Source organism: Glandiceps talaboti, chromosome 7, assembly GCF_964340395.1.
Source record: "Glandiceps talaboti chromosome 7, keGlaTala1.1, whole genome shotgun sequence".
Classification (NCBI taxonomy): domain Eukaryota; kingdom Metazoa; phylum Hemichordata; class Enteropneusta; family Spengelidae; genus Glandiceps; species Glandiceps talaboti.
The window spans coordinates 5,488,995-5,502,335 of NC_135555.1; the positions used below are offsets into that span (position 1 = coordinate 5,488,995).

The 13,341-nt window shown below is 36.7% G+C and overlaps 1 protein-coding gene across 1 annotated transcript; it reads left to right on the top strand.

Moving 5' to 3' along the window:
- Window positions 1-11,346: 11,346 nt before the first annotated feature.
- Window positions 11,347-12,419, top strand: LOC144437868 (epimerase family protein SDR39U1-like). The gene has a single exon (XM_078126901.1). It carries the CDS (start codon window positions 11,414-11,416, stop codon window positions 12,290-12,292), a length of 879 nt encoding a protein of 292 aa, XP_077983027.1. The 5' UTR covers window positions 11,347-11,413; the 3' UTR covers window positions 12,293-12,419.
- Window positions 12,420-13,341: the final 922 nt, after the last annotated feature.

Sequence of the window (13,341 nt, forward strand, 5' to 3'; positions counted from 1 at the left end):
GATTCAATGTAATATGTACTCTTATCTGTCGTGTACCGTAAGATCATATTACATAAGAATGATATAATAATTATGAAATGTATACACTACTTCTGAAATGAATATTATTGTCATTATATACCATTTTCTGCTTTTCAAATATATCCTTACGTCTGAAAATGTAATTTATTTACATCAGCTGCGCTACGGTGTCATATTACCCTAGCACAAGACAATATATCAAATAGACGGTGAAAGTAATCTCCCAAATGCGATGTTGCAAAGGAACAGATTTACTTTCAAATCTCGAATATTCCGTGTTACATTGAAATGATATTGGAATTATTTAAAAGGAGTATGACATGTGTCTGGCATACTTGTCACCTGTAACCACTTCGTCGATGCTTGTATTATATATCAAATGTTGACTGAATACCTGGCATGGACAAAAATGAGAGGAATTTGATTGTAGACTACACACGTGCACGCATTTGTCTGTCTGTACATGAATTTGTAGCTGCATTGAATTAAGTGCAAATAAAAGAAGCTAGATCTCTCTCTCTCTCTCTCTCTCTCTCTCTCTCTCTCTCTCTCTCTCTCTCTCTCTCTCTCTCTCTCTCTCTCTCTCGTTTTTGAAAGCGTTTAATTTAAACTAGCTGTTTTCAGAAAATGGCGAGTAAAGACATATACATACAGACAGACAGACAGACAGACAGACAGACAGACAGACAGACAGACAGACAGACAGACAGACAGACAGACAGACAGCTAGAAAGACACATATAACATCTAGATCATGTATTAGTATCCAAGGTTAAAAACACGATATCAACAGTATGTCTTTGCCCTCAAGAACCCTTGTTAACTAGTTGCGGCCGCTTTCTCAGTCCTTTTAAGTTGAATTCATAATTAATTAGCCAAAAGTCTCCGTTAACACAAAAACAGACATGATTTAAACAATGGGGACAAGCCAAAAAGTAGTACATGTATAATAATTGATATTCTTGGGTTTAATTCGTAATGATAATCGACATAATAGTCATGGGTACAATAATATATACCAAGTTCATGGATTTAACTTCATTTTGCACCAAGAAATACCAATAGCTCACTAATAAAGCTTTCGTCGGGTATCCGCCAGGCCTTCATCAGTATTTTCTGAAGTCACGACACATGCGTTCATGAACTACGAGTTCTTCTATGCACTCAGCTAGACTGAACATTTGCACAGGTGAGTTTTCATCATTCAAATCAGCACCACTTCTCAATACATGGAAATTAATGGTAAATTTGTATAACAACGTTTAACGTCATTACTAGTTGTGCAAATTTGTTTGTACATCTTTGCAATTTGGTATGTACACAAAATGAAATGTCCCTCGCCACCTTTCAGATTAGTGTTATATTACCCTAACGAAGATATCAGGTAGACGACGAAATTAATATTATATCAAATGCGATGATAGCAAGCTAGATATGTACACTCAAATTTCAAAATGTTTGTTGATATTCATCCATTTATCCTACTTGTGACCATGCCAACACTGCAACTTTGAGTGTAATACGTTTTAAATGTCAACAGACTTTATCTACAAATATTTTGTGTGAGCCTACAAAATCGGTTGAAGTACATTTTCTGCTGAGATGACATTTCTCTCCTTAGACACGTTTTTCAATGTTATGCTTTGACATCAATTTAAGAGTATCACTTAAATGACAAATTCAACACCATAATCAAATCGGAATCAAACTATGCAATTATATTCAATTAACAATTATAACTACCAAATAATTGAAATCAAGAATAACTTGATAGGGAATTTGATAAATGATTTAGTGTAGTATGATCGATATGCGTTATCAATATATATGACAACCCTCGAATTTAAACTCGGTTTGAATGTGGGGATGTTTCTGATACAAAGTACACGGTGTAATAAGTCAATCTCAACTAGTAAATTATAAAACTTTACTTTAACTATTCAAACTGGTTTAGTACTGTTGTATAGATGATCATTTATATAGAGGTTGGGTTGTATTTCTTGCGACTTTCTGACACTGCACTGCAGTATACCACCAATAGTATATAATATAACACATTTGTCAATCCTCCAAAGGACAAAAGACGAAAGGGTCTTGAGTATCAGATCATTCGTTATTATACGTACTTGACATGAATAAGAACAGTTTGTGTATATCTTTGTACAACCCTGCATGTAACCAATTGGTTTCCATGGGTTTTATGGCTTTGAGAAAGTGGTCGTATAACACTATAAGGCAGCGTTGACTTTGACAATGAGTGATTGAGACACCACTGATACCTGACAATGTTCAGTAGTACAGTGTTGTTTACAAGCTCTGCTTATTGTGTTTTTGGGAGGTGGGTCGGGTTTTCAGTCTACAAGGTAAGGCACGATATCATCAGTATGTCTGTGCCCCCAAGAACAAACATCTGAGAGACGTGAGAAATATGGCTTAGACTGAACAAGTTGGAACCAATATACATCTGCAATATATATATTCAGACATGAGACATACTCGTATAACTCATTTTACTCATTATCTCAAGTATGTAATAGATTTGACTTATCTTGACTATTTGTTCTGTGCACGACAGAAAAAAAACAAAGTTAGCTTTACATTACGCTATCATAATAACCTATTAAACGAAGGAAACTTTATATTTTAAGGCAGACTGAAAAATATATTTCGAATGTGATATTATGGAGCAAGAGATTTACAAAATGTACATGTAACTCCTTTGTAGTCTGTGTTACATTGAAATGATATTGAAATTATCAATAGGAGTAACAAAGGTACCTGACTTTCTAGTCACCATGTCACCACTGTATTGATTAGTCTGTATGAGACGACATTCGTGTAACGCTATCACTGGTTTAAAAGCCTGATACGACGTATATTACCACAGTCTATTACTGTGTGAAAAATGAACTATTTCTGTCATGTAAGCAAGACATAGTTAGGGGTCTCTCTCTCTCTCTCTCTCTCTCTCTCTCTCTCTCTCTCTCTCTCTCTCTCTCTCTCTCTCTCTCTCTCTCTCTCTCTCTCTCTCTCTCTCTCTCTCTCTCTCTCTCTCTCTCTCTCTCTCTCTCTCTCTCTCTCTCTAGGTGGAGGGTCTATGCTCTGAGTCATGTCTATTGTAATTATAGTACAGTGCATATCTTAATGGTGTCTATCTCAACAAGAAACCTTGTGATCACTCACAGTGACCTTGATAGTTCGTTTGATATCTTGGGCAAACTTCTTTGAAAGGAGCCTTTAAGCTTCTTGTTTTCCTGAGAATTTATGGCTTTGAATGTTAACAATTATTTTTTGTAAACCATAATACAATTATTCAATGGTTTTAAGAAGGCTAAGTTGACTTTGACATGAATGATTGCGACACCGTTGAAACCTTGACAATGTTTACGGGCAGTTATGTTATTTACAAGCTTTTTTATTGGTTTTATGAGATGTGAGGCTTCTTTACTTGCGAGAGTGTATCACGACTTCAATATTTATGTATGATCAATAACAAATGGACAGAAAGGGCTCTTTAAATATAAGCTCTGTTGCTCCATGCAAACCATTTACACTTGACTTGAAATAACGTCTCGTTACAAGTAATATTGTTGTCAAGCTGTGTTACTTGTGGTTTCTGCATATTTGACGGTCGATGACTAATCTATTCAATCTGTGTCCCAGTATTGGTCTTAGTCCGACTTTTAAACAATCAAGAAAACAGTCTAGAAAGTGTGAGTGATATGGTCTTCATGACATTGTGATTGATAACACCTGTATATCCTCTGTTGTGTCGAATTGCTTTCCTTGAACTTAATGGATTTTAGAATTGTCGATTAGTACGCATCCAGGAATGGAGAAGTAAATCTGTTATGTTTGCAATGAGAATATTTCTTTTTTATATAGGATCATTTCCAGTTCTGTTTTATGTCGTTTGAAATACCAATAACTTCCATGACATCAAACCCTAATAGTGTAAATGCAGTAGATAGATCGAAAGAACGAACACATTATATTGCAATGAAAGGGTTTTATCGAAAATAATTTCGAATCAGTCATATTTCAAGTTGAATTTTTTCTGTTTTAATTTCCGTTGCGTTTAGATCAACCCAAAATGTGCCAATTGAAATTGTGTTGAAAATGAACATTTTAATTGACGTTCGTCATTACCTGCTAATTGTATGCACTATCAGCTTATGAGTTGTTCAATCTATTTATTCAACAAATAATGACTGATAACCAAGTGAGGTAGCTGAGGTGCACATAGATAACACAGTATTTCCCTGATGCGGAATGATGGCTTAAGGTTAAATTGATAACTAACATGTAGACCATACAAACCAATACTCTGACTGTTACCTCAGATAAGTGCGTTTTGATCACGATTCACTCGAACAGTATAGTACTCATAGCTAAAACAATGTGACCTAGTAATGGGGTTTACATCATTTTCTCTAGCCGGTAAACCCACCCTTCTGCATAGCTGTCGAGATTGATAATGATTGAAATGTTCAAATATCAACAAAATTCCTATATCACATCACTCAAACCGTTTTACCATTTACAAGGACGCTCTCGATTTCATGTTGTTTTGTAAAATGGATAAATAATTTCTGTTAAATTGAGTCGTGATAATTTAATCGCTTGTGTACTCGTGTGTGACGACTTTAATGTGATTTCTGATAGCGTTTGTTTGTTTTTGTTTGTTATTTTGGACTCACTATCTCCCCTGGAAATATTAATAACTATTTGCTGAAATTGTTGATTCCGAAATCTCGATAGTTGGTGAATACAAGCAAACAAAACAACTTATATATGTCCAACCTTCTATTAAAGTAAACAAAATCATCTTTTCAAGATGAAGGTCCCTGGGCAATGTGATCACACTATTAAAACATCGCAAATTTAGGAATATACCTTTTTATTCTTGTGCAACTGATCTAGAGTTTGTAGTTTTGATGTTTACGTTTTTGTCTACGTTACCAATGCTCAACCCCATATATATATTCCCAACTACGGGCCTCTTTACGGCACTGTCATAAGACGTACTGTCGTCAATTTTCCATTTAATTGTATCAGCAGCGAAATGTGTTCAGCCTTGCGAGAATGCCTCGCATTGGCAATTAAGCTTCCCCAGTTTCATTTCATCTGTAGTTGTCATGACATTATCCAAGGTGGCAGATGCGACTGGCTATACTAGTATTTACATTATAATTTTACAACAGAATGTGACTTCTAAATAATATGGTAGTTACGTGCAATAAAAATCATTTATAATATGTAAAAATAGACCGGTTAACAAGTTGAACAAGTGTGCAGTTTTTAAATTAAAGCATTCAAATTCTAACAAAGAAACGGGTATTTATCATTATAGAATTAAATAAGTTTTTTCATCATGCCACAGTGTCACGTGATATACTAGTAGCTGGATTCAAAGATGGAATGGTTATTGGAGAAAACGTCAATTATTGAAAAATATTAAATTTCTATTTTACGAATATACACATGCTGAGATAACCAATGTCTGTTGAATGAGTAGTCATTTAATAGAAGTCTTCTTTGCTGTCATTTAGTAAATAGGTAATCATCTTTGAAACGGTCTGGATGCATGGTTATTATTTGCAGAACTCGCAATATTAGGAGGCTTCGTTTGAATCAAAAACAAATTATCTAGGCTTCCTTCAACCCAGTTTGTTTGATCGTAGGTTGCAGCCTTACAATGCAATGATAAAAACACTCTGGGGTTACAGGCGTTACGATGCTACAATAAAAAGACTCGGATGTTCCAGCTTTACGATGCAATGATAAAAACTCGTAGGTTGCAGCCTTACGATGCAATGAGAGGTTGCATACAGTCAAGATCTAGAGTAGATACTTATCAAGTCTTAATACAAGTCTGCGCTGACAGAATAAAAGTATCAACGTGAAAGGAAAAGTGCTTTAGGTAAATTGTACATGATAGCTTCCGTATGAAATCATTAGCGAGCGAGTGGGTGAACCCTTGTCATCGTATAATAGATGACACACAGGTTACACAAGGTGATCTCCAGGTCTCGATGTACAGATGAAAACATACAGTATGCAGTTTGCTTGTATGATTGCTTGGAAGAAGGGTCTTCTATAGAAGGCGTACGAAGAGTAGGAGTGAATGCTCGAAGAAGTGACGTAAACCATAACAGTAACTAGGGATGTTAAGTTTCAGCGTCTGACAAGTTTATAATACCTTACACATTCGCTAAATCTTGAATACTATTAGAACCAGCTTTGGTTTATTGCATATTTTTGTTTGAATTATAACTTTTTACTGACTCAAAAGGTTCAATTGTATATATGTTTAACACAGACGGACGGACGGACGGACGGACGGACGGACTGACAGACTGACAGACAGACAGACAGACAGACAGACAGACAGACAGACAGACAGACAGACAGACAGACAGACAGACAGACAGTTGTGCCCATTTCCAGAAAGGAAAATGGAGTACATTTTCGATAATGTGGTACCCAACTTTCCTGGTTTACACTTTAACATTCCATGTCGGATGATATTTTCCTTTTTTATTTTATTCCTGATTCCAGGTATCGTCGCCTGCAAAATGGTTAATTTTTTACCAATCTTTTGTATCACCAGTGCATCGTTTACACTTGTCCTGTTGTCATGGGAACGGCATCGTGCCATTGTACAAAGTTTCCAGAGGCGTATTACTGTCCATCAGTGCAAAAAACTGATATTTGGAACGTGGGTTCTGGCTTTATTGACTGGAATTCCAACCCTATACGAGTACAACGTCATTGAAGACGTGACCAATTCATCAAATATGACGTCGTCAGTGTGCAGTGCCAGAAATTCGGTCTCAGACATTTTCCTCTTTGTCGACGCCATCGTTATTTTAATGGTGTCTTATTTGCTGCCTTTATTCATCATGGTTTGGTATTACGCTGGAATCATATTATTTCTATGTGCAAAACCTAATAACAGGGGTGACAATACGTCTTCAGCGAATACACTACACAATTCTGTTGTACGGAGACGAAGAGTCAAGGTTGTCATGATGCTAGTAACTGTGACAACCATATTTACTTTGGTGTGGCTGCCTTTCTTCGTGTTGTTATTCGAGGCGGTAAGTCACAATTATTTTTCGACAGAAGTGAACAGTTATAAAGTACTTTTTGTAGTACTCATCAGTCAAATTGAGTTCACCATAAATAGAGTGCTCTAACTAATAAATTGTCATAAATTATCGTTCAAGTTCATTTGAAGTGATTGACACCCATGGAGTTGTTAACAATCTGCTCACACGCAAGGAGATATATGGTCGAGACGAACTGCGTGGGCTTTGGAAAGAAATCATTGCAAGGTCATAAACAAAATTATGAACCTCTTTATGCACAAATTGTCGTGAAACCATTTCGAGGAGAACTGTTGTATTAAATAGCGAATCTCCAACAACTTGTCAGAACTCAAAAGATTAACATCTATACAAAATTGAATTTGACAGATACTTACATTGGAGACTCGTTAATATCACACAGTGGATCATCGTAAGACAGATAGATGGTTTGTCGAAATTCTGGCAAAATAATGAATCTCAGAATAGATGACGATTTAGTGTCAATACTTTGACTAATCGAAATGGAAGTTTGACATACATGTGGCACATATCACCCCAATATGTAATAACACCCAATTAGTTCCTAAAGTTGTCGAATAGATATGGGCTTGTACCCTCCCTTCCTACATATTACATGCAGTCCTATTGTTACTACTGTCACTATTTATCGTCAACAGTTTAATAAGTCTTCGTTCAGAAAGGAAATACTAGTGACTTAAGGGGCCTTGTCACTACGGGTCGATATACGAGTAGAGACAAACTCATTAAGTCACGATTATTTTCCGCCTGAATGAAGAAAAATATCGGGGGGAAATGAGATCATAGAAAAGCATAGAATGTATATAGAATTTAGGAACAATTGGGAAAATAATAATTTGATTCATATTTCGAGCATCACAGAATTCATCACATCGACGCGAGTTTGTTGCACTGCAAGGTAAAACGACCAGAGTATATAAAACATTTTTTTTTCTTTTTGTTCGAACGCCTTCAACATGTCTGTTTGTGGACCAGTCAAATTAAGTTGTTGGACATATTTGTTTAGCTTGTTGCAATGGAAGTTTTACACTCTGGCTCTTTATTTTGTAAGAAAAGTTGTAAAAACACCCCCCAAAACCAAATATCCCTTTATTACGAATATCAACTCCAACCTTGCTCCATTTGTCCTTCAGATAGCTAAGGCTATAGTCAAATAATTATGTACGACCTGTATATTAATATATATATCCTTTTGATATTTTTTCCAAATATTCACAAATTTGCATTGTACTTTGTTTCATTATACATCATTCTCTTCGTCTCTAAGTTCGTAAATTTCTCATATTGTTTCATTTTGTGAAAGTCCAATTTCTCTTTATGTTCAGCAACTAATCAAATGTATTACAAGTTTCCCGTCACCAATCTTTCATTCTGATTGGTCGAAAGTCGTATTTTACATATGTTGTATATAATTTCCAGATACCCTTCCCTAGCTTCAGGGAAATGAAGTTGCCTTGATTCTTCACTTGTGGATCTTTTTTATTTGACACAAAGTTAGATATGATTCAACTCTAGACTAACAATAACAGATACACACACAGTAGGATCCTTTACCCAATCACATTGAAACATGATCAAGGATTGCTAGCTATTCTTACTTGATAAGTTTGATGGTTTCAGTTGTTTGCTTTCCAGCTGATAATCAACACGATAACTTGTCTACTGGTACATCCCTACTGTGCAGGGCATTTTGCATTTGAAGTTGTCTGTGTGTGGAAAAAAAACACCAAGTGTCTCAAGAGTGATCAATCACCAAGGCGTCACCATTTCCCCTGTAAGACTTGTATTCGAAATCCTCATACATAATTGAACAGTACTATTTCTTTACCTGCTTTATCCAATGATGAAAAGAAATTCTAAGAATGTGAAATACTCAAATTTCAAGCGATGAAAACTGCATAAAGTATAGCCTCTTCTCTGATTAAAACACGTTAGTAACTTCTTGTTTTTATTTCACAGAAGGTTACTGGTAAAACGGACAGTGATATGAACGATACGGCTTGGTTCCAGGTTCGACTTGCCCTAGCTGTCTTCAGTACGGGCTACAATGCCATTCTGTATATTGTTTTTAATGGCAACTTCAGAATCGGATTCAAACTTATATTGTGTGCCTTATGCTACAGGCTTCAAAAGAAGAAATTAAAAAATTCCATTGTGCCTGATTTAAGTATCGCACCTAGTTATATTACAAGAAAGAACAGTTGTGCGGTGTAATGGTTCATAGGGGGCGCCATATACAAATGTACATTGGGCTACTCTACTCTTGCCGAAAACATTTTCAAAACTTTGATCAGTATTGATGGACTTTGCCTTTGTATTCTACAAATTACATTTTGTAATTCAAAACATGTAAATGGAACCGTTATACATAAAATACATCTTTTTATAACTCTTCTAAGTGAAATGCATGTACTACAACACATATATGGCCACATTTACAGCATGAGCTGAACTGTTGGGCTGGGGCTGCTGGGCCCGACTGTTGGGCTGGGTCCTTGAGCTAAATTGTTGTGATGGGATCGGATGGGCTGTCGAGTTGGACTGTTGGGCTGGCGGTTAGTCTGGACTGCACTGTTGGGTTGGACTTTTGAGTTGGTCTGTAGGACTGGGTTGCTGGGCTGATCTTGAAATTTAACTGAAGTGAAATTAAAGTCAATCAAAATCACCTGTTTTGTGGCTGTCTGTCATTGAAGACAGAATCATGGTAAACATGATAATACCCTCGATAGTGTTGTATGTATTATATATGGTGAATGTTATAGTTCAGAAACAGAAAAATGCACAAATGTATGTGTATGATAATGCTGAATTCTTTGGGGTTAGGGGAAATGGTGCTGTCAAACTTCCAATGTCATGTGAGGGCATGTATGTCGAGTGCGTTTGTATTTTCGCTGAATTTGCCTTCTAGAATTTCACGTTAACTGTAATAACATCTCAATCTTATTTAGTTGAATCTTGGGTATTCTGGAAATCAATTAGGGAAGGGGGGGGGTGAAATTCCTATACATTCACACAGAGTGGACGATGTACAGTGGGGCAGTTGGTGCATGGAGATCGAGATGTAACTCTATGGTTGGTGATAGTGAAGCAAAATACATGTAAGTAACAACTGCCTAAGCCTCTTTTAGCGTCGAATTCTAGCTCAAATTCAAATCGTTGTCTTAGTATACGAGGAACAAAGGTGGGACGGGTTTTAACTTGTCTGCATTTCTTTATACTTGAGGAAGACAGAAATGTCATTTTCACCAAGCTTGCATCACACGACCTCTCTAAAATAGAGTTATTGAAATTGGATAGTCTTGCTTAGAAGATTCCAGCTGTACATGTAGACTAGGGCGAGGCATTATGGGAAATAATCAGTGTTGGGTGCTTTTCTTTGATTCTGCTTTCCTTAGCATTGTGTAGCCATTGTTATTTGTTACATGAGACGTGAATGAGGATTTGTATTACTTGACGAAATCTTGAAGTTTATTAATATCAATGACCCCCCACCCCAACCCCAACACCCACCCCAACAATAACAACAAAATCATGCTGTCACTAATTTTCTTTGACTATCTTGCTGGATAAATACCTTTGTCGGTTTACTATGTTACTATCGCTGAGATAACTTTGTAAGATATATAATTTTTAGCGGGTTACAAAAATATTTTCGTCAAGTTTTGCCGAAGAGGGCGCGCGGCGTAGGCCTTGGGCCGTCTACTGGTCGAGCTGCTAGACCTCAGCTTTCGTCATCGTCGCAAACCATGTACCCCGGGCCATGTACCACCGCCTGTTTTACGGCAACGTTCTTAACGAGCCTCCCACTATATTTCAAAATGTAGTGGTAGAAATAATAAATAACTCTGGCTTGCGAAAATGGCTTTCTTCTGGACACTGTTTCTGAAAGGTGTACGTACGCAATCGTCAAGTGAATCGAGGGCGAACGCTATCGCTTTCTCTAGTGACCTTTGGTCGCCTATACAGTCAGCAGAATAGCCCAAGGGGTCTAGTAGCAAGACTAACCCGGCCTCAACAACAGTTAGAATACGTTTCATCATGGAAGTATTGCCACATATGGATGTGGTAATACTTCCATGGACCCATGGTTTCATGAACACATGGAACATAACATTGGCATTGCGCATGCCCACAGACTATTACGTCATGATGGCTGCTGCAACTTGCGCGAAGATTGCAGCGATCGCACAATTATAAAACCCCGGAAAGGAACGGATTGTCTTAGTCTATACATTTCCCTGTGAAAGTACGAGTTGAAAATGAGAGTTCTAATTGGAGGTGGCAGTGGTTTTATCGGATCAGCAATACGGAAACTACTGCAAAGGAAAGGACATGATGTAGTCTGTATATCTAGAACCCCAGGGCAAGGCAAACTAACATGGACAGAGCTAGAGAAGAACGGACTGCCTGCCTGTTCTGCTGTTCTAAGCTTATCTGGTGAAAATGTACTCAACCCACTCAAACGGTGGAATGAGAACTTCCAAAAAGAAATCGTGAGTAGTAGAGTTGACGCCACTCGTAAATTGGCCAATGCAATCAGTGACACGTCTGAGAAGCCTGAAGTGTTTGTAACCATGTCAGGAGTAGGGTACTACAAACCAAGTTCAACTGCAGAATACGATGAAGACAGCCAGGGTGGAGATTTCGACTTTTTCTCTAAATTGTCTCAAGACTGGGAGGACGTTGGTCGACTTGCAAAGGATGTCAGACATGTTGTAGTGAGAACCGGTGTGGTTCTAGGAAAGGATGGGGGCGCACTTCAACAGATGATATGGCCCTTTTGGTTTGGTGTCGGTGGCAAAATTGGTTCTGGAACCCAATATTTTCCATGGGTACACATAGAAGATATTGCTGGAATATTTGTGCATGCAGTGGAATCAAGAAATGTGAGTGGAGTTCTCAATGGAGTAGCACCAGAAACAATTACTAATACCCAGTTTACTAAAGCCCTTGGTTCAGCTTTGTGGAGACCTACCATTCTTCCTTTACCTGCCTTTGCAGTCAACATGATATTTGGTAGTGAAAGAGGTACTATGCTTACTGATGGACAAAAAGTCATACCCAAAAGAACACTGGAGAGTGGATTCCAATATCAATACCCAGATATTCAATCAGCCATGAAAAATATTGTAGGATGAACACATTGCAGTCCACTGTCTTGCTTGCAGACAGAGGAAGTTGGGGCTTTATTCTGACATTGTTCCTCTCCCCGTCTCTGGATAGGGAGGGACATAGTCAGTATCATGTCATGTACACGGTCTGCAAGCAGGACTAAACATATTGTACAATGTAATTTGTCGCATATGCATGAAAAACATGATGAAATTTGACCATTGGATTGCTACAGGCATGAAAACATAGCATGGATATTTGACTACGTATATATGTACAAGGATATTAAATTTCACATTTTTTTGAGCCATCACCAAAAGCTCAAATTTGCATGTTTCAGTTCGACTGCATTTTACTGATACCATTCGGAAAGAGGTTGAGTGCAACATTTATTGTTGAAGTAATGATTTGTACTGTATTTTGGTTATTTATCAGATATAATAATGATAATAAATTTATTACACAACTGAATCAGTATGGGAAACAACAAAACATTTTTTTCTCACTAACACTAACACATTAATAACTTATACATATTTTTCAAAGATTTGGCAAGAGGAAGGAGGTATTCCATAATATTTTAAAAAGTTCTATTGATACTACTTATAGTTACATCACATTCTCTAAACAATTTTTTCCTTTGTATACTGAAAATTGAAGCGTCTAAAATAAAATCCTTCTCATCATGATCAACTAAATTTAAATTGCATCTTTTACAAAATCTTCAATCATTAGGAACTCTTGGGGATCTCCTACCTAATTCTATTTCTAAAGTATGGTCACTTAACCTAACTTTTGATAATTTCTATACACTAAAATCCCTGATATTACTTAAATAATTTTCAAATTCAAAATTATGTTTAAATGACTTGTATATTCTTAATTTATTTCCCCCTAAGCTATCTTTATGACTATGATTTAACTCCTTCCAAGTCTGGATGTGTTCATTATTTAGTTTTACTGTTTCTGCATTTGAAAATATTACAACATTATTTGTATTATAATGAGTACTTACTTTATCTAACTCATTTACAACCAATGTTTCTTTAATATAATTTGACCAATTAGAGTTTAT